Here is a 22,429-nt window from a genome sequence, read left to right on the forward strand (position 1 = left end):
GAGGCATTTCATCTGACTGTTTGTTCCAAGCCGCCTTCAGGTCTTCCTGCTTTAGGTTAAAAATGGCATCCATTGTTCCATTTATAAAAACGGGCCTGCTTTCACAATAAAAGACCAATTAGTGAAATGTGTAGGGGAACCAGTCCCCTGGATACAAACGCAATGCTCCCTTTAACAGGAGGAAGCCGCTAACAGAACCAGGCCTTCTTATGGACCAGCTGATCACAGAATATTCATTTAAAAAGGTCTTACAAACAGGGTGCCTCTTTCTTCTTGGTGTGTTAAGAATCTGAAATTCAGTTTCTGGTTCACTTCCATCTGACCGATACAAATATTTCTAACAGAGAAGTGGGCCAAGTGACAACGTGAAAACGCTGCACATGAGTCCATAGAGACGATCACCCTGTGGACCTGCTGAGATGCCCAGGTTGCTTTGACTACCTTCTCTGCATCGTTTGCTCTCTCAGTTGTTAAAAACATCCTTTTTGGGATTCGGGTCAGACTGGTCGGCTGCTAGCAGGGTTTCAGGTTCTGTAAAATGACATCAGCGTTTCCATGGAGCGTCTTGGCAGACTAAGCAGGAAGTAGTCCAACGTTTCCTGATGGACTCTGCTCTGACTGGACTTGATGCAACAGTGGACCAGCAGATGACACGGCTCACTGACTCAGACTGGAAACTACACACTGAACCTCAAGTTGGGTTCTCCCAGATGCTGCCACCTTGATTTCAGAGTGGAAAGCAAAATGTACTCACAGCTAAAGAGTCTGGCCTCAGGGTGACGGTCCATTCATAGCCATCAGGGCTAAAGGAAAGGTTGCCAGCCAGGTTAATTTCTTGCTATGGCAAATGTTTTGTTGGCTCCATAGTGAAGCTTCTTTTTTTTTTAAACTGGTTGGAACCCCATATGTTGGTATTGAGTCATTCTTTCATGACGGTGGATGATTCTGGTTTGCAGGGACTGGCTTTAACTCTGACTCTATTGACCATCACTCCAGCCTTTCACCCTACTGTCCGCTCCCATGTTAGAGAAATCTACGGTCACCTCCTCTAATGCAGCATCAGATGTGAAACTTGCTTAGGGGACATTTGTGTACGCTTAAGATGAAATTCATGTCCCACTCAGTTATACAACAATCTAATAGCTCTGTTACTAAGGGTGCCCCATAGCTCTTGTTTTTACTGATGTAAGCTTGCTTCAGTCCTGATGGAGCAGCTGTTCTTCCAACGCGTGATCTCCATAGTCTTTTTTGGTGGCTCCTTTTCTTGCCCAGTCATTTAGCAAACTATCCATTTAGTCCTCCACTAGATGGTTACAGGATATTGTAACATTGAACATGTTATCACAACCCTTCACCAGGTGGGGATGCAGCATTTAGGAAGAAGGCAAACAAGCTTTGATCATAGACAGGAGTTGAAAAGATCGTAAACCTGGCAGAACTCAGGGAAGATGCTCCTGTCATTGTCTCTGGATCAGGAGTAACTTAGCAAACATGTCTGTCTCCAGCTGCAGTCCACTCCGTGTGAAGCTCTCAAACTCTTGAACGTTGTTTCACAGCTCTCTCAAGGCTACAGTTTTCCTTGTTGCTGGTGCCCCCATTTCTGACACACTTCTACCTTCCACCTAACTTTTCATTAACGCTTGGCTGCAGCGCTCTTACTGAGGAGGGTGTCCGCCGCTGTTTGGACATCAGTCAGCTCCATGATGATGTGGGACACATTTCCATATTAAAATAATTTTCTTACTGTTGTGTAAATTAATTTTGAGAATCTGACCTTTGGGTTTTCAATAGCTGTGAGCCAAAATCCTGGAAATGAGAGATGAATGGTATATTTATATCCAACCATCTATAATGAATTTGAGTTTCATTTTCAATGACTTTTTAAGCATAGAAATGTACTAAGAGGCATCTGTACAAAGACGGGCGGTACCAACAGTTCAGGGTGGATTAGGGGGCAGAAAGCCTTTCCTCCTGTGGCCTCGCAGCATCTGCTGCTTGTAGGAGGCAGACTTGAAGAGTCTAATGTTAAAGCGTGCTCTCAGTGTTGAAGCCCAAGTTCAGGAGCAACAGATCACATGTAGACATGATGGTTGTAAGCACAGCATTTATTAAGCTAAAGTTCCAACTCCAAAACACAACCCAGTTACAATTCAGACACCAAACACGTGGATCTGTACAGATGGAACAAAGCGAGTTTAAATAGATTTTGTTTCTCAGCAAAGTCTCTAAAACTCATGCTTCCATGTTGCCTGCCATAAGAGCTGATTTCTAGTGTGCGTGGGGCTGGGCTGGTGGGGGACTTGGGGCCGGGGGCACGGTTGTGTTGAGTCATCATGCAGCTTTGAACGCAGCGGTGAAACGGCGCGCCGCGCTCACTGGCTACGCGACACATGCATCCTTTCTACAGAGCTGACATCATGCATGCTGCTGTCCGGTCCAGAGGCGTGATCTGAGGAATAAAAACTGACGTGTCTTCTGAAAAGGGGGACAAGAGTCGACCAAAGAATGGTGTTTGGCGCCGGCCTGGCACCCTGCTACATCGCCAAGATACCAGCCAGGACCGACAGTGACGAGAAGAAATGGAGAGGCACTCTAGATTACAGAACACGATGAGCAACATCTGTCCAGCTTTTACAGGCAAATACAAAACTAAGCGTGGGGTCATCACTTCCTCAGGGACCTCATGGTTCCATCTTGTCCTGATCAGTCAGAGCGGTGGTTCTCTTTAGTGTCCACCGTGCAGGAACATGGTGAGCAACTTCATTTACATTCCTCAGTACAAGCAACACTGGGAAAGTGGTGCTTTGGTGCCACCGGCCCCCTCCCCCCGCGCTGCACGTGAAGGACCCCCCTCAACGACGAGGCACTGTGAAGAACAATCAGCAGGAGAAGCTCCCAGATGTGCAGCAGGCTTCACGGGGAGGCGCCTCCTCAGGAGCGACATTCATTTCATGGCCGAGGAGGAAGTGATCTGCATAGATTTGTCTCGAAGGGCCGCCTCGTTTCACCAGCAGGGACCTCCAGTTAAAGGGCGACAGGTGGGCCGGGTGTCGGCCGGGAAACGCCCGGACCCGGCGCTGCGTGTCAGCTATCTGAGACAAGAAGACGCACCGGAACAAAAGGAACTAAACTTCCCAGAAAAAGGTCCATCATTTTGGTATCATGTGATCGCCATTTTTTTTATTTCTATTTTTTTTACTTCATTTGTGCTTTAATTTGGCCGGATTTATCACTGGCTTTAAATAGAAATGTTTTTTTAGATTACAGAAACACGTGATTGTTGCTGAAAGAAATAAGATGCTTAACTGAAACATGGAAACCATCTGGAACTGACTTTTCTTTTTTTTTTCAAAAAAAGCTCAAAGAAACTAAAGTTTATTCTTGCTGTTTGTCATTAAAAGAGGTAACAGACATGCAAGATCTTCAGGAGGACCAGCTGTTGTATCAGGTGGCGACATTCTTGAGAATGAAATTGAAAATGATCTTAATCTTAATAATCTTAGTCCCCGTGTTTCCATCAAAATGTGCATTATACGCCTCACCATTCCTGTGGTGGACTTGGTCATGTAACTGCAGGGTTTCCATGGCTGAGCAGGAAACTGAAGGGAAACGAGAGGAGTGGGTCACGGGTCTGACTAAAAGCAGGGAACAGAACCAGAACCAGAGGCCATGACTAAACTGGAAATCAGGAAGAAAAAGGAGCGGGAAGGAGCCGGGCCGAGCCTGCTCGTCTTCAAGGCTTCTTCTCTTCTTCAGGCGGTTCTGATTCTGCGCTCTCCAGCAGGTTGAGCTTCTCCTCCTCCTCCGGCATTAGTGTGACAGGGTTCACGTGGAAAATGTGCCTGTGGACAGATCAGAGGGCGGGCTGTTAGATGAGAAAGGTCCGTGGAGGTATCCTCCCAGATCACCTCAGAACCACACTCACTCCTAAAGCTGGGCCTTATCACGCCGTTTAGCGTCATCGTGAAAGGTTTCTGCCAGGATTGTTATTTTTTCCCCCACTGTTGGGTTTCTTGAACGCATCAAAAAATATCAGTAAATTCAAAAATATTATTGAGTGCAGTTTGATGAAAAAAAACAACCACACCTCTTTATGTAACTAGTGCCCTGATGAAATGTATTTCTAATTTGGTTTTAATATGTTCTATATTACATTATAAACCTGATACAGGTAATTGTGAGGAAACCTTACATTTTTAAAAAAGAAAATCTTATGGTTGCTTAAAATAAATAAACATGAGGCTTTCACATTTTCTTTGTATCGTGATTGATGCGTTAGATCAAGAAATACATTTTCCTCATGGTTTCTGCATTTTTATACAGCGTGTGTAAAATATATTCCTTTGCCTGTAGTAAAGTGCATGTTCAGAAACACACTGACTCTGTTGAAGAGGCAGAGGTCAAATATTTCCATTTGGAGTTATAGGATTAAATGTTTAGTAAGGTCAGAATTAGTTTTTTAGCAGCCATCCCTAAAAAAGACAGCAGGAAGCTTTATCATGATCTAAAGCCCATATCGCCCGCCACTACTCACTTGTGTTCACAGGCTGGGAAGAACAGGTCCAGGATCTTGACGATAAACGCCGATCCGACTACACCGATCACCACCACCCACATGACCAGGAAGAAGAGGGGCAGGGACTCGTAGCAGAAGCGCCGCAGACGCTCCCTCGCCTGCTCCACCCACTGACACATAGCCTGAGGAGAGGATGGACACAGGTTAGAGGATGGACACAGGTTAGAGGATGGACACAGATTAGAGGATGGACACAGGTTAGAGGATGGACACAGGTCAGAGGATGGACACAGGTTAGAGGATGGACACAGGTTAGATGGACACAGGTTAGAGGATGGACACAGGTTAGAGGATGGACACAGGTTAGATGGACACAGGTTAGAGGATGGACACAGGTTAGAGGATGGACACATGTTAGATGGACACAGGTTAGAGGATGGACACAGGTTAGAGGATGGACACAGGTTAGAGGATGGACACAGGTCAGAGGATGGACACAGGTTAGAGGATGGACACAGGTCAGAGGATGGACACAGGTCAGAGGATGGACACAGGTTAGAGGATGGACACAGGTTAGAGGATGGACACAGATTAGAGGATGGACACAGGTTAGAGGATGGACACATGTTAGATGGACACAGGTTAGAGGATGGACACAGATTAGAGGATGGACACAGGTTAGAGGATGGACACAGGTTAGAGGATGGACACAGATTAGAGGATGGACACAGGTCAGAGGATGGACACAGGTTAGAGGATGGACACAGGTCAGAGGATGGACACAGGTTAGAGGATGGACACAGGTCAGAGGATGGACACAGGTCAGAGGATGGACACAGGTTAGAGGATGGACACAGGTCAGAGGATGGACACAGGTTAGAGGATGGACACAGGTCAGAGGATGGACACAGGTTAGAGGATGGACACAGGTTAGAGGATGGACACAGGTTAGAGGATGGACACAGGTTAGAGGATGGACACAGGTTAGAGGATGGACACAGGTTAGAGGATGGACACAGGTTAGATGGACACAGGTTAGAGGATGGACACAGGTTAGAGGATGGACACAGGTTAGAGGATGGACACAGGTTAGAGGATGGACACAGGTCAGAGGATGGACACAGGTTAGAGGATGGACACAGGTTAGAGGATGGACACAGGTCAGAGGATGGACACAGGTTAGAGGATGGACACAGGTCAGAGGATGGACACAGGTTAGAGGATGGACACATGTTAGATGGACACAGGTTAGAGGATGGACACAGGTTAGAGGATGGACACATGTTAGATGGACACAGGTTAGAGGATGGACACAGGTTAGAGGATGGACACATGTTAGATGGACACAGGTTAGAGGATGGACACAGGTTAGAGGATGGACACAGGTTAGAGGATGGACACATGTTAGATGGACACAGGTTAGAGGATGGACACATGTTAGAGGATGGACACATGTTAGATGGACACAGGTTAGAGGATGGACACAGGTTAGAGGATGGACACAGGTTAGAGGATGGACACAGGTCAGAGGATGGACACAGGTCAGAGGATGGACACATGTTAGATGGACACAGGTTAGAGGATGGACACAGGTTAGAAGATGGACACAGGTTAGAGGATGGACACAGGTCAGAGGATGGACACATGTTAGATGGACACAGGTTAGAGGATGGACACAGGTTAGAAGATGGACACAGGTTAGAGGATGGACACAGGTCAGAGGATGGACACAGGTTAGAGGATGGACACAGGTTAGAGGATGGACACAGGTTAGATCAGCGGCTCTCAGGTCTGGTCATGGAGCGCTGCTGTCCTGCAGCCTTTAGATGCATCCCGTCTCCAACACCTGAATCTAGAGCTTTGCTACCTTGCAGCGCTCAGAGCAGGTTGACAGAGTCATGAAATCAGACGTGCACTAGGCCTTACAAAAGTAACTATACGGCTGACCTCTTTCCTGTGTTTCCATCTTCCAAACGAGTGGTACGTTGTCTCAGTGGAGTTATTTCAAGGTAACCACGCACAAATCAGCACCAAAGCCCAAGTTCACATAACTATACCCGACTTAAAATATACATTAGTAACTTAGAATAGATGTTTTCCTGCTGCCATCGAACTTCCATGGCAAGAATTTAGTGAAATTCTGGATTAGGAGTGTAAGTTTGTCTGCTTTGTCAGACTTGATGCAATCTACTGGGTTTCCTTAGACAGGAAACTTTTTGACCAATCTGTGGGATTTGACTTTGTAAAATGACTTCAGATGACATGTGCGGTGAATTGGCACTATATAGATAACATTTATTTTGAATTAAATTTACCTATGAAACGCTTTGGGCAAAATCAGAGTCCTGTTAACTGATTTTAGCTGACAAAGACTACATACAGATATCCAGAACACAAAACAGCAGAGCTAGCGTCAAACATTACCCCTTATTTCCCCACCAAGCACACCAAGTAATTACCAGGGGTGTAAATCACCAGCTTTAATCACAATACGATATATCGATTTGTTTGGACGACAATACGCTATCTGACGATACCACAAAGTCTGTTATGATACAATTTTGATTCAATTCAGAAGTCAGTGATCGATATGATGCGATACCATCTGCCCATCTAACACCATTGTTTACATGATCAACTCACAAAAAAATATAGTTTGAGCATTTTATTCTAAGCTCTTACAGGTATCAGGCATTTAAATCAGAAACAGCATTCTTCTTATTATAAAATAACAGTAATAATAGATTACCTGTTTGATTTAGTCTCATGTCTTGTGAATTTCAAAATAAAGGTTTATCTTAAGATGACGATATGGATCGATATTTGCAGTTTGCATCAATTGGACCGTTTTAGCGATATATCGATAGTTCCCATCTATAATTGTAGTGTTCAGCCGCATGCTTTTATCCATCTTTGACATTTTTCTGGACTCCTTTCAGGTTTTGGGAAAGCAATGAATGTGCATGTGCAGCATCACATGCGTTTAGTCATCTTTTCAATGTTTTTTTGACGCAATCCTTCTGACCGGACGGGTTCATAATGTAAAATCACAGCAACGTTGTTGCAGCTAAAGGGCCTGCAGCTCCCGCAGGTAAGAGGTGTTTCACTTTGGGACAAATCGCGATCGCTGATTGGTCAGATACTGACGAGCCTCCAGAACTGACTGACAGACGGTGTCACGTCAATCACAGCTGTCATTGGGGGACGTCTCAACCAGCTTTCCACAGCTGTGATACTTTTTAGACCATAAGGCGCACCATGAATTAACGTGTCTATGCGTGTCTCTGTCTACTAGTTAGGCGCACCATACCACAGTGTGTAATATCACTCCGCCCCTCCAGCAGGGTGACCAGATGTCCCCGATTTACGGGGACAGACCCAATTTTGGATGACCTGTCCCCGGCAAAAGCTGTCCCTGATTTCAGGGCATCGTGATGGAGTAAGAAAAGTTTAGCGCAACAAAAGGTATTTCCCCGGTCCTGCTGCTGTCCTGACGTAGTAGAGCTTTGGCGAACGCACCTTCCCTGCCCCCCTGTCGGCAGTTGTAGTTCAGACAAACAAACCAACCCCAGACAGAGATTCTGAGCTTTACAAAATCAGAGACGTCCCCTGTTTTCATTAGAGAAATCAAATGTGGTCACCTTACCCCGCTCTCTCCTGAGAGGGAGAGCTATCAGTCTCTGCTGGGAGGACAGAGTAGTTGGACTACACTGCCCTGTTTCTAAGATAAGGCCAAAATAAATGGAACTTGTATATTGAATTAACTTACTTGGTTTATTGTTGCTAGCGTGTACTCCGGGCGTGGGCTGCCTTACATGAATGCACTTCTAGTTTAGACATTACAGTCAGGCAGTCTTATAGACAGCTCAGGGGTCTGATCAGGCAGTGACACAGTGTACCGTAATGCTCCAAATATACCAAAGTTACCAAATTTGCTTCATCTTTATTTAGAAAAGGAAGCTCAGACTCAGTCAGACTGGTAGGGAATCTACAGAATGTGGCAAACACTAACCAGGAAATGGCTTTCTTCTTTTACTCTTCCATTATGGCCGACCTGTTTGGTGCATCACTAACAGAGGTCTTTTTTCATTTTTGAAATATTTTCCCACCTCATAGTTATGCACCTGTTTGTGTTGGTCTGTGGCATAAATCTCCACAGAATGCATTGGCGTTTAAATATGGAGACGTTAAAGGGATTGTGCTGTGCAGCGCTCGATGTTAGCGGCGTTTGGAGATTTCCATCCGATGATGGCGGGTGGAGATACAAGGAGAGGAGCGAAGGTTTCCTTTTCCACCCAGAAACACAAAACCTGTCACTGCACCCATCAGCCTGTAAAGCTAAATAAGATCGTCTGACAAAATCAAAAAACTATTTCTTAAGCAGTGGGACTTTTTTAACAGCTCCTACCAACATCCCAGAGACACGGAGCTGATTTTACTGATTTTAGCCTTAGTTTTTCCTGCCCTCCCGCCTCCAGCCACACTGATGTCCAGGTCTTCCACATCCACCTACCGAGTAGGAGGACGTGGTTTCCTGGGGTGGGCTGCCCATCTCCATCTGATCCGATGGGCTTGGTTCCGTGTCGTCATATTCGTCGCTGTATCTGACCTCGGACAGCAGGTCGGGGTCCATCCGCAGCGGGGTTTCTGGAAGCTTCCCCGGAGCCGCCACCTCTTCCTGCGTGGTCTCAGAGTGCTTCTCCGTGTGGGGGTACTGGCTGGTGGTCTGAGACACCAGCTGCTCTCCATCTGAGTCCCACGCAGGAGGTAGTCAGACAGAAACGGGCCGCAGCAAAACAAAACCACACAAACCAGAAGACCAGAAGACAAACCTGTCCTGAAGTTGGGTGGATCTGTGACAACCACGTCGTTCTCCCTGGGGATCCTAAAGATCTCGCTGTGTCCGATGGGGTAGACGTTGGTGAACTGAGCCAGCTTCTGGAAGTCTGGGCTCATCAGTATCTTCACCTCGCACATGTCAGGTTGGTGGACCTGAGCGGCACAAACCAAAGGTCAGGGTTCAGGAAGACTCTGGGTCAGCCGCGCTGTGATGGAGCAGGAACCCCCCCCCCCCAGCATCCGGAGCAGTGGAGGGGGTCCCAGGTCAGATGAAAGAGAGTTTACCTCTTTGCCTTCCAGCTCTATCACTTGGCTGAACACCTGCAGAGCCAGAACCTCGTCTGAGTCGCTGTACAGCCGGTTCTGGCTCACCATGACCCGGGTGACCGCCGACACCACGTCCCCCGCATCAAACGGGCTGCTTCCATTACTGCCGTCCGCTGGAAAACACACCAACCACCGATGAGGATACACCAGACTGTCTGATTAGAAGATGCTGACCAGGGGTTTTAAGTAACCAGCGTCTGTCTGTTTAGTTTTAGTTTAAAACCTTCTGGAAGACAACCTGGAGGATTTTACTGTTTTTGTGCATTTCCAGTGACACAGAGGAGAACTCTGGAACTTTGTACCGCTGTTTCATCACAGTGTCAGTGTTTTACTAAAGCACATTTGCAATCAAACACGACCTGGTGCCAGGCAGGTCTGGACCACCTCCTGGGTTCACCTCCTGCTCTCCAAGCCTCCAGGATGAGGCAAAGTGAACTCACGGAAAAGAGCCTGGCAGTTGAACCTGGTGACTCCGGACAGCTCCACTGGGATCTCATTGACCAGAACCTGATCTTCGCCCACTGACAGGTTCAAATGGATCTGAGGGGAGAAACCAGACCGGAACCATGACTCATGAGGTCATCTCCTGGTTTCCCAGAAGCAGACCAAGCGTAGGACGCTGGATTCTCCCCACCGGGGCCACGGACGTACCTGGAAGCTGTTGGAGCGCTGCGGCTCGGCGTCTCCCAGCGTCCCCGCCGTCACGTTGATCAGGAGGTTTTCCTGCGTGGAGAAGCGGGTCAGAAGGAGCAGAAAAGAGCCGCCGAGCGGACAGGCTAACAGAGAGGCTAACAGCGCGCCTCCGGCCTCTCACCGTGTTCAGCTGCTTGCTCGTCGACTCGGCGAAGAGGAGAGCCACAAGGAGACAAACAGTGGGGACCGCCATCTCTGTTGTTTCTTCAGCTCGCGTCCATCAAAAACAAGGCTCGGGAAAAACCGCTGCGCACACCCACCGACTGCGCAGGCGTACGGAATGTTCTTTGGCTTTTCTCGCGAGAAGGGAAGAACGTCAGTATGGCGGTGCTCCTTGAAACGACGCTGGGGGATATTGTCATTGATTTGTTCACAGACGAAAGGCCTAAAAGTAAGACTTGTGTGTGAAACAGTCACCCGGACCTACGTGTGGACTGTTAACCTGCCGATAAGCGAGCCAGGCCCCTGGTAGCTGATCTCCAGGATGTGGCGGCGCTAGCTCGGCTGTTAGCTAGTGTGCTGTCCATCCGCTCCATGCAGATTGTCTATACCTTTCTCCAGCTTTTCCCCTCGTCGCTAACTCGCCTTTATCTGCGCTGTTGTAATAACTGACATCATGTCTCACTGACAAACATATCACGTGTTAAACGGTAACCATTGGTGCATCTAAATCTCTGTGCTCTCTTTCAGCCTCCCTAAACTTCCTGAAACTATGCAAAATAAAGTACTACAACTACTGCCTCATCCACAACGTGCAGGTAAAACTAAACGGTCTCATTTTAAACTGTCCCGCGTGTCAATCTGTTGTTTTGTTTCTCTGCTTCCTCTGTGCTGTGTCAGTGAGCCTCCACAGGAGGGCGCCAAAAACCAGGAAGACTTTTACAGCTGCCATTGTTGATACGGACGGGCGGGTTCTGCCTATGCTGCGAATGCGTCAGAGCGTCCGCCATATTGAATGTGGCAAATCTGCAGTTAGTCTGAGTCACTTAAACAGTATCAGTGGGAATTTAATCTCAGAACATACTTTATATTCGTAATATTTTTATTTTTGTAATATTATGAGTTCATTTTTGTATCCCTTTGGCTTCATTCTCCTGACTTTATACTCGTAAAGAGTACAAATAATTAAAATAATCTAACCTGGCCCTATTACTCCAGGACTGAAATAGTTTCTGGAAATGTCCCCCCCATATTTATCATAATATGACCTTTTCCTTACAATATTACCACTTTTGTCTTTTTTTTTACTTTATTGTCCTAGGACTTTTTTTTTTCTCATATTAGTAACTTTCTCTTTAATACTCTCCCAAAACGTCTGTTCCTAATCTGTGACTGTAACAGAATTTAAAAGGTTCACATGTGACACGGTTTATGAAATAATGAAGACTGCAATGTTTAGATTTAACCAAATTATTTTTAGATTCATAACACATACAAATATACGCACATATATACATATCAGAATCAGATATACTTTAATAATCCCAGAGGGAAATTACTCTATCTATCTATCTATCTATCTATCTATCTATCTATCTATCTATCTATCTATCTATCTATCTATCTATCTATCTATCTATAAAACAGTTGGTACATTTCCATGCAGCACAGGAATGAGGCATCTTCTCTGATCCACGTTCTCTACAACACAACTTAACTTCTTTCAGCCACATACAATATGACGTTGACGTGCGAACTCGCGCCCAACGAGGCGTCTACGTATTTGATGTCTATGGATACAGATGGCCAAGGGACGATGTTATTGTCTTGGATTTATTTTTTCAATTAGATGTAGTATAGCATATTAATCACAATAAAATAAACATCACATGTATGATACATCCCAATTTTATCTTAAAGCTGAACATTCTGGCCTGGTAAAATGCTGCTCAAAATCTTAAACGCTATTGTCAAGGGTAATAAACATTTTTGATGTCAAAATCATATACGTATCTTTTCCAAAGACGTTTGTCTTTTTTTTTTTTTTTTTTTATAGACAATTTTAAAAGTATGTCAACCCAGGCTCACTTTAGAACTGCAGTAGATTCATATACTGATGGTTGGCGTGTCTGAAACATGTTGATCCTGGTAAAACCAGAGAGTGGAGGACGGATCTACAGACAGACAGATGGGGATGATGGAGAACAGATGGATGAATATGCTGACATACAGGTAGCCTCTTTTATGCTGTATGTCAGCATAAAAGAGGATTCCATACGGATCCAGATCTGGAAATAACCTGAATCAAAGTTCACACTTTTCCAGACTACATAGGAACGCTGCACCGTTGTGGTAAATGGCTCTTGTTTTCCAGATAAAAGTTGTCATCTTAGCGCTAATAAAGTTATGAAATTGTGAATGATCTTCCTGGAGATGTTTTGACACCTATTCAGGAGTCTTTGTCAATTCTAGTGGCTCGCACTTGAGCGAGGTAATTTCTTACTTGCACTTTATTTCTTGCTTTTATGGAGTAATTTGTTGTTATAATATGACTCAGGGTAACATCTTCTGAGCTTTCTCAAAGGGAAAAGGCAGGATAAATTACTCTGCATATCCACTAACCCAGCTTCTTGAAACGGGGCCCTGGTGTGAGCAAATGTTTGTCCTAAAGGCAAACATATTCTAAGTGCTGTGTTTTTCCTCAGAGGGACTTCATAGTGCAGACTGGAGACCCTACTGGAACGGGCCGTGGAGGCGAATCTGTTTACTGGTCAGTCCTGGAAACTGTGGAGATGTTCAGATGAAGCAGGCTGAGCGCTGTCCAAACCTTTTCTGTGCTCTGCGTTCATAGCAAACTCTACGGAGACCAGGCACGCTTCTTCGAAGCGGAGAAGGTGCCGCGCATCAAACACAGGAAGAAGGGCACCGTCTCCATGGTGAACAACGGAAATGATCAGCATGGCTCTCAGGTGAATGAGAAGCGTAGTTAGATTTAGAGAGCGGTAACAAACCAGCCGTTTGGGACTATGCTTTAAATATAGTGTAATACTTAAAGATAAGCTGATTTTAAATGCATCTCTCAGATACAGTGGGGTGAAAAAGTGTTGGCCCCTTTCCTGACTTCTTATTTATTTGCATGTTTGACACATATAAGTTTTTCAGAACATCAAACAGCGCATGTACTCTTAAAATGCAGTTTTTAAATGAAGGTTTCATCACTTTGTCACACAGGGCCATGTAGGTTAGATTTATTTTAACTCTGTTAATAATAAAAACCTTCATTTAAAAGCTGCACTTTGTCTTTACTTGTCTTTGACTGATATCTAAATTAGTTTGATGTTCAGGAACACTTGTGTGAAAATCGTGCAAAAGAATAACAAACCAACCCTGTATGCCCCTGGAGTCATTTGTTTCTTCGCTCCCTCCTAGTTCCTCATCACAACAGGGGAGAACCTGGATTATCTGGACGGAGTCCACACCGTGTTCGGAGAAGTCACAGAAGGATTGGACGTCCTGGCCAAAATCAACGAGGCCTTTGTGGACAAAGATTTTGTCCCATTTCAGGATATCAGGTGAGGCGGGACAAAGGGTTCATGTACATCTACCATACACACCCACATTCAGCTCAGCTCCACCTGCAGCATCTCAGTCAGGCCCCGCCCCCACGCCCCCCCCCCCACGCCCCGCCCTGCCCTGCAGTGAGTCTGAATCCACAGCATCCACCCACACTGTTTAGCATGTGTTACTGCTTTACCAATGCTGCCAGTGATGCTGCTAACATCCCTTTCACTCAGAAACTGCATCCATCCAGCCCTCCACGGCCTCAGCAGCATCGTTGTGCCATGTCACCCTGGTCCCTCCATGTTTCAACAAGTCTCTCTGACAAACACCTTAAAGTTCCACTTTAAGATGTTTGTCAGAGAAACGGTCTGTGGTGGCTGGTTTTTATGACTAGCGCTCTGCAGTGATCCACAGCAGACAGCGTTATTGAGGATGGTTACAGGAGGCGGTGTGGGGCAAGGCGAGTTTATTTCTAAAGCACTTATAAACAAAGCAGTAATAAAGGATTCATAGTGTTCCCCTGAAGTCTAACATCACCTCCACTGTCCAGATGTAGAACAGTGACAACTCTTCCATGTCCCCTGCTCCCAGCTTCCTCCTTTAAACTGAACGAAGAGGACATCAGAGCACTAGAGTGCTGCTTTAGACTCCACCACACTGGCTGTGATATATTAGACTGTCATTTATTGACCTGACTTTAGGATATTGTAATGCTCAATCATGGGATGGCTGTGTCATTTTACTGCAGGATAAACCACACCGTAGTCCTGGATGATCCATTCAACGACCCTCCAGACCTGCCAGTTCCCGACAGGTCCCCCTGAGCCCACCAGAGAGCAGCTAGACGTGAGAACAGTGTTACTGCTCATGGAAATGACGGGGGCAGTCTCAGGCATGCGTAAATGATCCTTAAAATGTGTTTTCCATGCATATGCAGAGTGGTCGTATTGGAGCTGATGAAGTAATCGACGATGCGGATGGGAAAGCGGCCGAGGAGCTGGAGGAGAGGCTGAAGGAGAAAGAAGCCAAGACTCAGGCCATCCTGCTGGAGATGGTGAGATAAAGCTGTGCCCTCGGCCCGCTGCTGAACAGACCAAAGATCTGAGCTGAGAGTGTTCTGGCTGTCCCTGCAGGTCGGTGACCTTCCTGATGCAGACGTGAAGCCTCCTGAGAACGTCCTGTTTGTGTGCAAACTGAACCCAGTAACCACAGACGAGGACCTGGAAATCATCTTTTCTCGCTTCGGCTCCATAAAAAGGTGCAGTCAGCCTCTTTAAGTCTTACCAAATAGTTGTTTTTTACGTTAATAAATAACAAAGTGTATTGTTTTTGTTCTGATTAGCTGTGAGATCATCAGAGACTGGAAAAGTGGAGATTCCCTCTGCTACGCTTTCATTGAGTTTGAAAAGGTGAGCAGCATCATCTCTATACATCCACAATAGGTAGATCCTGCTTTAGTCACTTTAAGCAGCCCTCACCAGACATGTTCAGTGGTTCTGAAGAGATGATACTAAAATCTGTCCGTCCAATTTGCCCCTCCGGCCCTCCCTCCATCCGTCTGTGCCTTTTTCCCTTTCTTTCTGTCTGTGGTATTTGCCAGGTCCATATTTACAGCCTAACCTGGATAGAAATATCATAGTATATTTTTGTTCTTATGCTTTAAGTGTGGGCTAAAAACAAACTGAGGTTTCTGGAAGGCTGAGCCCAGGAAAGTTTGGGTTTGGACAGGCAAAATGTGGAGAAACGCTGTGTGTGCATGTATATGCTGTATCTGTGACGGCCCTGCCAGCGGGGCCAGGCTCCACCAGATGTCACTGTGGAGCTCTGTTTGCTATAACCAGCATGACATGAGCAATATTGTGAAAAAGACAGATTCCCTTAGCAATAAAATTCAGTTAGAAACATTTGTGTCTGTATATCTAAGTCTGCCAGAATACTGACAAGCTCAGTCGGCTAAATCCTCCTGATGTCTTGATGTTGGGGCCGTACGTTTACGCTCTGCTGGACAATCTAGGCAAGGCACATTTATTTGTATAGAACATTTCAGTACAAGGACAATGCAATGTGCTTTATATAGTTAAAAAATGAAGCATTATTAAAAACGCAAGTAAAAAAACTGTTGGAATAAAATGTAGGAAAATTTAAACAAAATAAGACATAGAAAAACAGAAACTAAAAGCAAATATTAATCTAGTGTTGGTTGTCCTTGGTGGATCATTGAAGGATGAATGAACAATATGAGTGAGCCTTTATTTGTAATTTTATGTATAAAAATGAAATTACATTTAGCGTATATACAATCTATTATCTATTGTGTTGGTTTGTGCTAAGTTATCTGTTTAATTTACCATGGATCAAAGTCAGGTTGGATGCATTACAAAAATGAGTTGCTGCTAATAGGTGTTGAGTTTTTTTATCATGCCCCCCCAGTCAGTTCACTAGATGTGTGGCCTATATAAGAAGTGTCAAAACGTTAGCCACCGTATTGTACTGCACACTTTCTGATGTCAGATATCTGTCATTAGCCTAGTGGCTAGTCCATTGTTCAGACTTTCCTCATGTGACGCTGGTATTATCAGGTGGAAACTCCCTGCAGTACGGGAAGTCTGGAAGTCAGTCATAAAGCAAATCTGTTCCTTTTATCATATGTTGATCAGGATCCTGTGAGATTGTTGCTGTCATGGTAGAGAAGTGATAGTGAAGTACACAGATGGTGGAACAGATCCACACATGTACATGGTGTGTTTTAGACCTGCTGCAGAGAGGAAAGGATGTCCTGCAACCTGCTCCAGTCTTACTAGCCATGTTTAGTTATAGGAAGTCAGCTATGGGGGGTAATGGACAGGCCGTGTAGCCTGTTTTGATTTAGGGATTAAGAGCGCTGCATGGGTTTCCCCTTCTGTCTTAATTCATCCCGTGTCTGAAACTAGCAGCAAAGGGCGTGAGACCGCTGAGTGCAGTATGGATCGAAACCAGTAGAGGATGCTGTATTTGCATAATTATTGACCTTCATACTTTGCCAGTGGCCTTTGTTCTTGTAAAGCAGCCAGAAGGACCTGGCTGCTTGAAAATGAAAGGTAAGAATGGAGCCGGGGTTTTCCCACACGGAGCTGCAGTTGGTCTCATTAAAACCGAGCTAATTTACCTCCTAGAAGATAAACACACCACTTCTGGGTTCCTGACCTTGGCAGCCGGTATCGTGTTCTTCCCTACAAGGACACCTTGTTAAAGCAGCGGTTTTGGCTTTCTAAACACCCTTTGTGTGAAGACATTTTGGAGCTAGCCTGTCCTGTAATATCTGATGACAGGACATTTTGAGAAAGCGATCATCCTCCATTCAGCAGGTGCTGAGTTGCAGAAGGCAAGGAGGTTAGCTTGCACAGCGGGACCTTAAATGTGAGGGATAATGTTACACACCAGGTTATTGGTGAAGTTAGGGTTGCGTTTTGATACTATTAACCTTTTTTCCCACTTACAATCTTAGCATATATACCTATTTTTTTGGCAGCAAGAAGACTGTGAGAAGGCTTACTTCAAAATGGACAATGTGCTGATTGATGACCGACGGATCCACGTAGACTTCAGCCAGTCTGTCGCAAAGATCAAATGGAAAGGGAAAGGTAGTCGTGCTCTTTAATATTTATTAATTGTCTCTTTAACTTTAAATGATTAAACAGCAATCAAGTGAATTTGTTGTGAGTTTGGAAGCAAATATCTGCAGTAGATGGCCTTCAATTAGCGTAGATCCAGATTAATCGGGCCCAGAGGCTGAAGCTCCCACATGGGCAGAAAGAAGCCAACACCAAAGAGAACCTCTACTGTCCTAAAATCACTCAAATCTTGAAGATAAAAAACATTGCAGCATTTAAACCATCATGTTTTCTTTGCATTGATCATGTGCAGCACGATCCATGATTGTTTACGCTGGAAATGGAGGTAGGAGGGCTACAGCTCTTCCCCTGTGAAGCACATGCTGAGGACAGGACATGCAAAGCATTTCCAGCCCGAGTACCTGTCTGATGGAAAAGAAAGAGAAAGCAATAATAAGTAAGAAAGCAAGGGAGGATAAACAGATGTGATATTGGTGGATCATGGCGTGCTATCTCTGTTTCCTTCTTCGTAGATAAACGGCCAATGCAAAACGAGATTGGCTTAAAGGTTCATAAGTCAGTGTTTGTGTAAACTGCTGTGGCTCTTTAATATGGTAGCAGTGTCCTGTGGGTGAGGCTAGCCGTTAGCTTCAGCCTCCAGAATCAACTAACCTGGATTGATACTAAAATGAAGATCTACTGCAGATAAGATGTTAGCTGCTTCTAAGCCTTCAACACTACCTCATGTCAACAAGTGTGAACTACCCCTTTAAGTTGACCTTCCTCTCATCAGCTCAGTTTAATCTTTCTGGATGTGTGTTCTAGGTGGGAAATACACTAAAGATGACTTCAAGGCCTACGAGAAAGACTTGGAGAGCCGCTCCAAACTGGCGCTCAAAGATCAAGTGAAGCCTAAACAAGAGTATCCTTCTGTCCTAGGAGGCCTGGGAATGCTTCATATTATTCTGATTGCTACAAACAGTACCTGTCTGCACTTTCTCCTCTGAGGTTTCCATAACTTTCCATAAAGCTCAAAGTACGACCTGCTAATTGAGGAAGAGGAGGAGACGACGAGCCGTCGGCACTCTGAGAAGAAACACAAGAAGCACCATCATCACTCAGACGACGAAGACAGCAGGAAAAAGCACAAAGTAAATTCACTGAAAAGCACCTTTTTACATCCCTTAACGTTCTCCCTGTTTTCAACTTTGTAGCTATGATCCTAGGCGTTTGAGAACTAGCCTGTGAAAGTAGGATTGTTGTGTTGCTTCCAGGCATTATATAGTAAAACTGCTCAGAAAGCTGCACGCTTAGATGTTCAGGAATGCACACGGAAGCCTCCACCGTACTAGAGTTACAGTGCGTTTACTCAGATGAGCAGCTTTTGTCCCCCGGCATGGTAGCACTTCCAGATAAAGGCCCTAAAGCCTCATATCGTTGGCTGAGAGGCGGGGAACACCCTGCACAGGTCACCAGTCCACCATGCTTGGTGCTATCAATAACAAGACTGAAGATAACTTAAGTCAGCTCAACAGAAGAGAACATGTAGCACAACGTCAGGTCAAACCAGAGGACATGAGGAAAGCAACAGGATCATTGAAGAGAAGAGGATTAATGAAGACAACTGCTCTGTCAGAGTGAATGGACAACAGTCTTTTCAGAGGAAAGCCTTTCTGGTGTCCTAACATGCTGTTGATGAGCTTCCTCTTCTGGATACCCGGTTCCAAATGGACTCTGCCGTAGTCCTTTTATGGTGTGACTAAAAAGCCTAACAGCACCAGATTATAAGGCGCACTAAGTGTGTAAAATCACTCTGCCTCTCCCCATACACAACTCCTCTGACTGATAGCACTCCTGAGAGGGAGAGCTATCAGTCTCTGCTGGGAGGACAGAGTAGTTGGACTAGACTGCCCTGTTTCTAACATAAGACCAAAATAAACGTAACTTTCATACTGAATTAACTTACTGGGTTTATTGTTGCTCAGGTGTACTCCAGGTGTGGGCTGCCTTACATGAATGCACTTCTAGTTTAGACATTACAGTCAGGCAGTCTGGTAGACAGCTCAGGGGTCTGATCAGGCAGTGACACAGTGTACCGTAATGCTCTGAATGTCCATTGAGCGGAGCAGCTTCATTGTTACCAAAGTCGTACTTACACATTTTAACAGATTTTTGGTCACATTGTACCACATGGAATCAGTCAGTAAGGACAACAGTAACCTTAAACAAGGCGCACCATCAATGTTTGGGAAAATGTAAGGATTTTAAGTGCACCTTATAGGCAGAAAAATACGGTAATAGCTGTTGCCAGCATGCTGTGGGACTCCTTCAGCAGGATGCGTTTTGTGACGTTCCAAAGTTAGAAGTAAAAGGCGCTGAAGGCCGCGGTGATTGAGCAATGATTTAGCTGCTGTAACAGAAGTGCTGGGCTCAGGATTGCTGACAGTTCTCCTCCACTTCTGTCCAACGGGAGCAACAATCAGAATGTTACCAGTTAGTTCCCTAGCAAAAAGGAAAAATAAAGTCTCCAAGCGGAGACTAGGTGAGGTGGAGCCCATGTCATCAGCCCTCCACCTCCGTGCTTCACTGCTGCTTCTGATAAGCTGTCTGTCTTCTGCAAGGTTTCAACTTTCCCTCATCTTACATGTCACGTGTTCCTGTTTAGATTACTGGAATCATTTTAAAGCCTGAGCAGAAGCAGATAATGTTTGTGTTTTTATCGTGAACTGTTAGATAACACACTTAGGTGTAATTTAATGAGCCACCCAGGGCTGGTGTATTTGCTGTACAGCAGAGTCATCATGATAAGTCAGTATTTTATGCTCATTTAATCGTCTCTTAGATAAACTAGCAGAGCGTTTCTTCTATATACTCCAAGGGACAGCGGTGCACTGTCAGCAGAATAGGACGCATATCCTAATGAGGAAGGGCTTTTATTTTTCAGCAGTTTTTATTGAGCGTTGGATGAACTTGGAAGCAGAATGAGAAGACCAGTGTGTTCTAAACAAGCAGCTATCTAGTCCACAGTAACCTCAGACAGAGAAGGTCCTGGTCAGTAAAATGCTGAGCGTGGGTGAATGGGCGCCCTAACCTACCGAGGGTCTGCTGAGAAGTGTTGTTTCAGCTTTGTGGTTGTTCTCCCCTGATCTGCAGGAGTCTGGCCTAATGTGGCATTTAAAAGGTGATGAGGAGGCCGCTGTGACGGGAGCCCTGATCACATTCTGCAGACCTGATCACCGTGGCGTGGTGGCTGTCTGCAGTGTGAACAGAGCAGGAGGCAGACGTGTACTGGCTCGTGTAGATTTTATGACAGTCACCTAGGCTTTACCAGGAATGACACCAGCAGGAAAATCATTTTCAACTTCTCCTGTGGAATATTATTTTCCTTGTTCCTTGTTGTCCTTTTAATATCTTTCTTATCAGTGTTCACTTGGGTTCACCTTTTTCCAGGAAGCCTGAGCTCTCTCTTCCTTAAGGATAGCTTTTGATGTTAAACCTGTTTTATAGGGAACTCAGATTCACGTTTGAGTGGAAGATTATTAAAGTGTGTGTAAAAGTCTATAAGTTCAGGTGTAATCAAAGGGGGGACTGTTGTGTTTGAGGTGACCCAGTAGGCTTCCCTCTGATATTCTCATCGTTTGCTCTTGCCTGATGGTTTCACAGCGGTGTGTTTCCTCACTGTCCGTTCTGTGCTCACCTTTCCAGAACAGCGAGGAGAGCAGGCGCGACAGAAAGTCGTCCGGCCAGCGCTCCCGTTCCCGTTCCCGATCGCGCTCCAGAGACCGAGATCACAAACACGGCAAGTCCCGGCCCAAGCACGGGAAGGAGGGGCGTGACAAAGGCCACAGGGACAGGAGCCGCAGCCGCTCGCCCAGGAAGTCCAGGGATAAAGACAGGAGCAGATTCAGATGAGGGAAACCTGCATTTTCAACTTTCATTTCAGACCATTTAGCCCTGACTTAAAGCAAAAAAGTAGAAATATTCACTATGGTGTGGAAGTTATCAGTCCTACACATTTAATCTTTTTGTATTTTTTTTAATCTGACAGACTTCCCCATCACAGTGTTTACTTCTTCTCCATCTTCCTCTTGTGACTGTGTCACATTTAGAACAAAGGTTGCAGAAGATCCCACAGCCCCAGACTGCTGGGGGTTTTCTATTTCTGAAATGTCTGCATGGAAACTTGCTGGGTGGAGTGCCTCCCCACGCGGCGGAGGGAAATCACTGGTGTCTCCCTCCGCCCACCTCTCACAACTGAGTTTTATCTCAAAATGCCACAGCTAATATCTTGATGTGCAGGGTCATGGTGAATTTCAAAGAGGTTTTTCTCTGGGGCTTTATCTGGTAGTTTATGACAGCCGGTAAAGATTAGGTTTTTGTGAAATATTCTGAAATCGGCCGCTTGGTTACATTTTATCTCTGAGTTCAAGCATAATAAACATCTTCAGTATTTTTATACTTTTTGCTTGTTTTCTTTTGTTGGCTCGGTCATAATCTTTCTGATTATTGTGGCCATAAGTCGATTATAAGGGTATTGATTTACGGCCAGAGGTGATTTGTTCACCTACGCACTCCTGGATCGACCTGCATGTATTTTAAGAGTTTTAAATTGGCCTGATGTGTCTCCTTTGAGGACAGGGATGGTTGGCCCTCTGTTATACAGCACTGAAATGTTTCAGATTCACCAAACAAATGTTTTTTTTTTCACTGAGCAGATACAAATGGTGCTTTTATTCATCAAAGGTACAAAGCTATGCAAACCAGACTGGCTCTTTTTGAAAATATAACCCCCCACCCCCTTAAGTCATGAATAAAGTTTGAATAACCACATTTTATGGTTCATTTTCACTCTTCACACCCAGGATTGATTAGGGTCAGACCACCTGACTGACTGATTCACAAGTCACTTTACAAACCAAGATGTTTTTGAAAGGATTTTCCTCAATTGTTACAAATGATTACC

At 45.2% G+C, this 22,429-nt stretch overlaps 2 protein-coding genes and 1 long non-coding RNA gene across 10 annotated transcripts; 2 read left to right on the plus strand and 1 right to left on the minus strand.

The window, feature by feature from the left end:
• Positions 1 to 2,087: 2,087 nt before the first annotated feature.
• Positions 2,088 to 10,623, minus strand: ginm1 (glycoprotein integral membrane 1). The gene is made up of 8 exons (XM_012878249.3): positions 10,497 to 10,623; positions 10,334 to 10,405; positions 10,123 to 10,222; positions 9,641 to 9,795; positions 9,349 to 9,508; positions 9,030 to 9,265; positions 4,535 to 4,698; positions 2,088 to 3,842 (listed from the first exon to the last, which is right to left on the minus strand). The coding sequence occupies exons 1-8, from the start codon at positions 10,566 to 10,568 to the stop codon at positions 3,734 to 3,736; spliced, it is 1,068 nt and encodes a 355-aa protein (XP_012733703.2). The 5' UTR covers positions 10,569 to 10,623; the 3' UTR covers positions 2,088 to 3,733.
• LOC118566069 lies at positions 4,705 to 6,159 on the plus strand. 8 transcript variants are annotated; one of them, XR_004932763.1, is made up of 6 exons: positions 4,705 to 4,827; positions 4,945 to 5,124; positions 5,158 to 5,301; positions 5,569 to 5,694; positions 5,986 to 6,057; positions 6,127 to 6,159. It is a non-coding gene; the product is annotated as an uncharacterized LOC118566069 (long non-coding RNA). The 8 variants fall into 8 exon arrangements; XR_004932764.1 differs by lacking the exon at positions 6,127 to 6,159 and having other exon boundaries at positions 6,004 to 6,074; XR_004932762.1 differs by lacking the exon at positions 6,127 to 6,159 and having other exon boundaries at positions 5,986 to 6,069.
• A 19-nt stretch (positions 10,624 to 10,642) lies between the features above and the next one.
• ppil4 (peptidylprolyl isomerase (cyclophilin)-like 4) lies at positions 10,643 to 21,924 on the plus strand. Its single transcript, XM_012878247.3, is given in 14 exon segments — positions 10,643 to 10,766; positions 11,066 to 11,133; positions 13,021 to 13,085; positions 13,167 to 13,284; positions 13,745 to 13,887; positions 14,625 to 14,694; positions 14,696 to 14,722; positions 14,814 to 14,930; positions 15,010 to 15,134; positions 15,219 to 15,285; positions 17,385 to 17,496; positions 18,292 to 18,388; positions 18,497 to 18,617; positions 21,172 to 21,924. Coding segments are annotated over 14 exon segments (1,407 nt in total). The 5' UTR covers positions 10,643 to 10,696; the 3' UTR covers positions 21,379 to 21,924.
• The last annotated feature ends 505 nt before the right edge of the window (positions 21,925 to 22,429 follow it).

This window comes from Fundulus heteroclitus, chromosome 15 (assembly GCF_011125445.2).
Source record: "Fundulus heteroclitus isolate FHET01 chromosome 15, MU-UCD_Fhet_4.1, whole genome shotgun sequence".
In the NCBI taxonomy this organism is placed as follows: Eukaryota; Metazoa; Chordata; class Actinopteri; order Cyprinodontiformes; family Fundulidae; genus Fundulus; species Fundulus heteroclitus.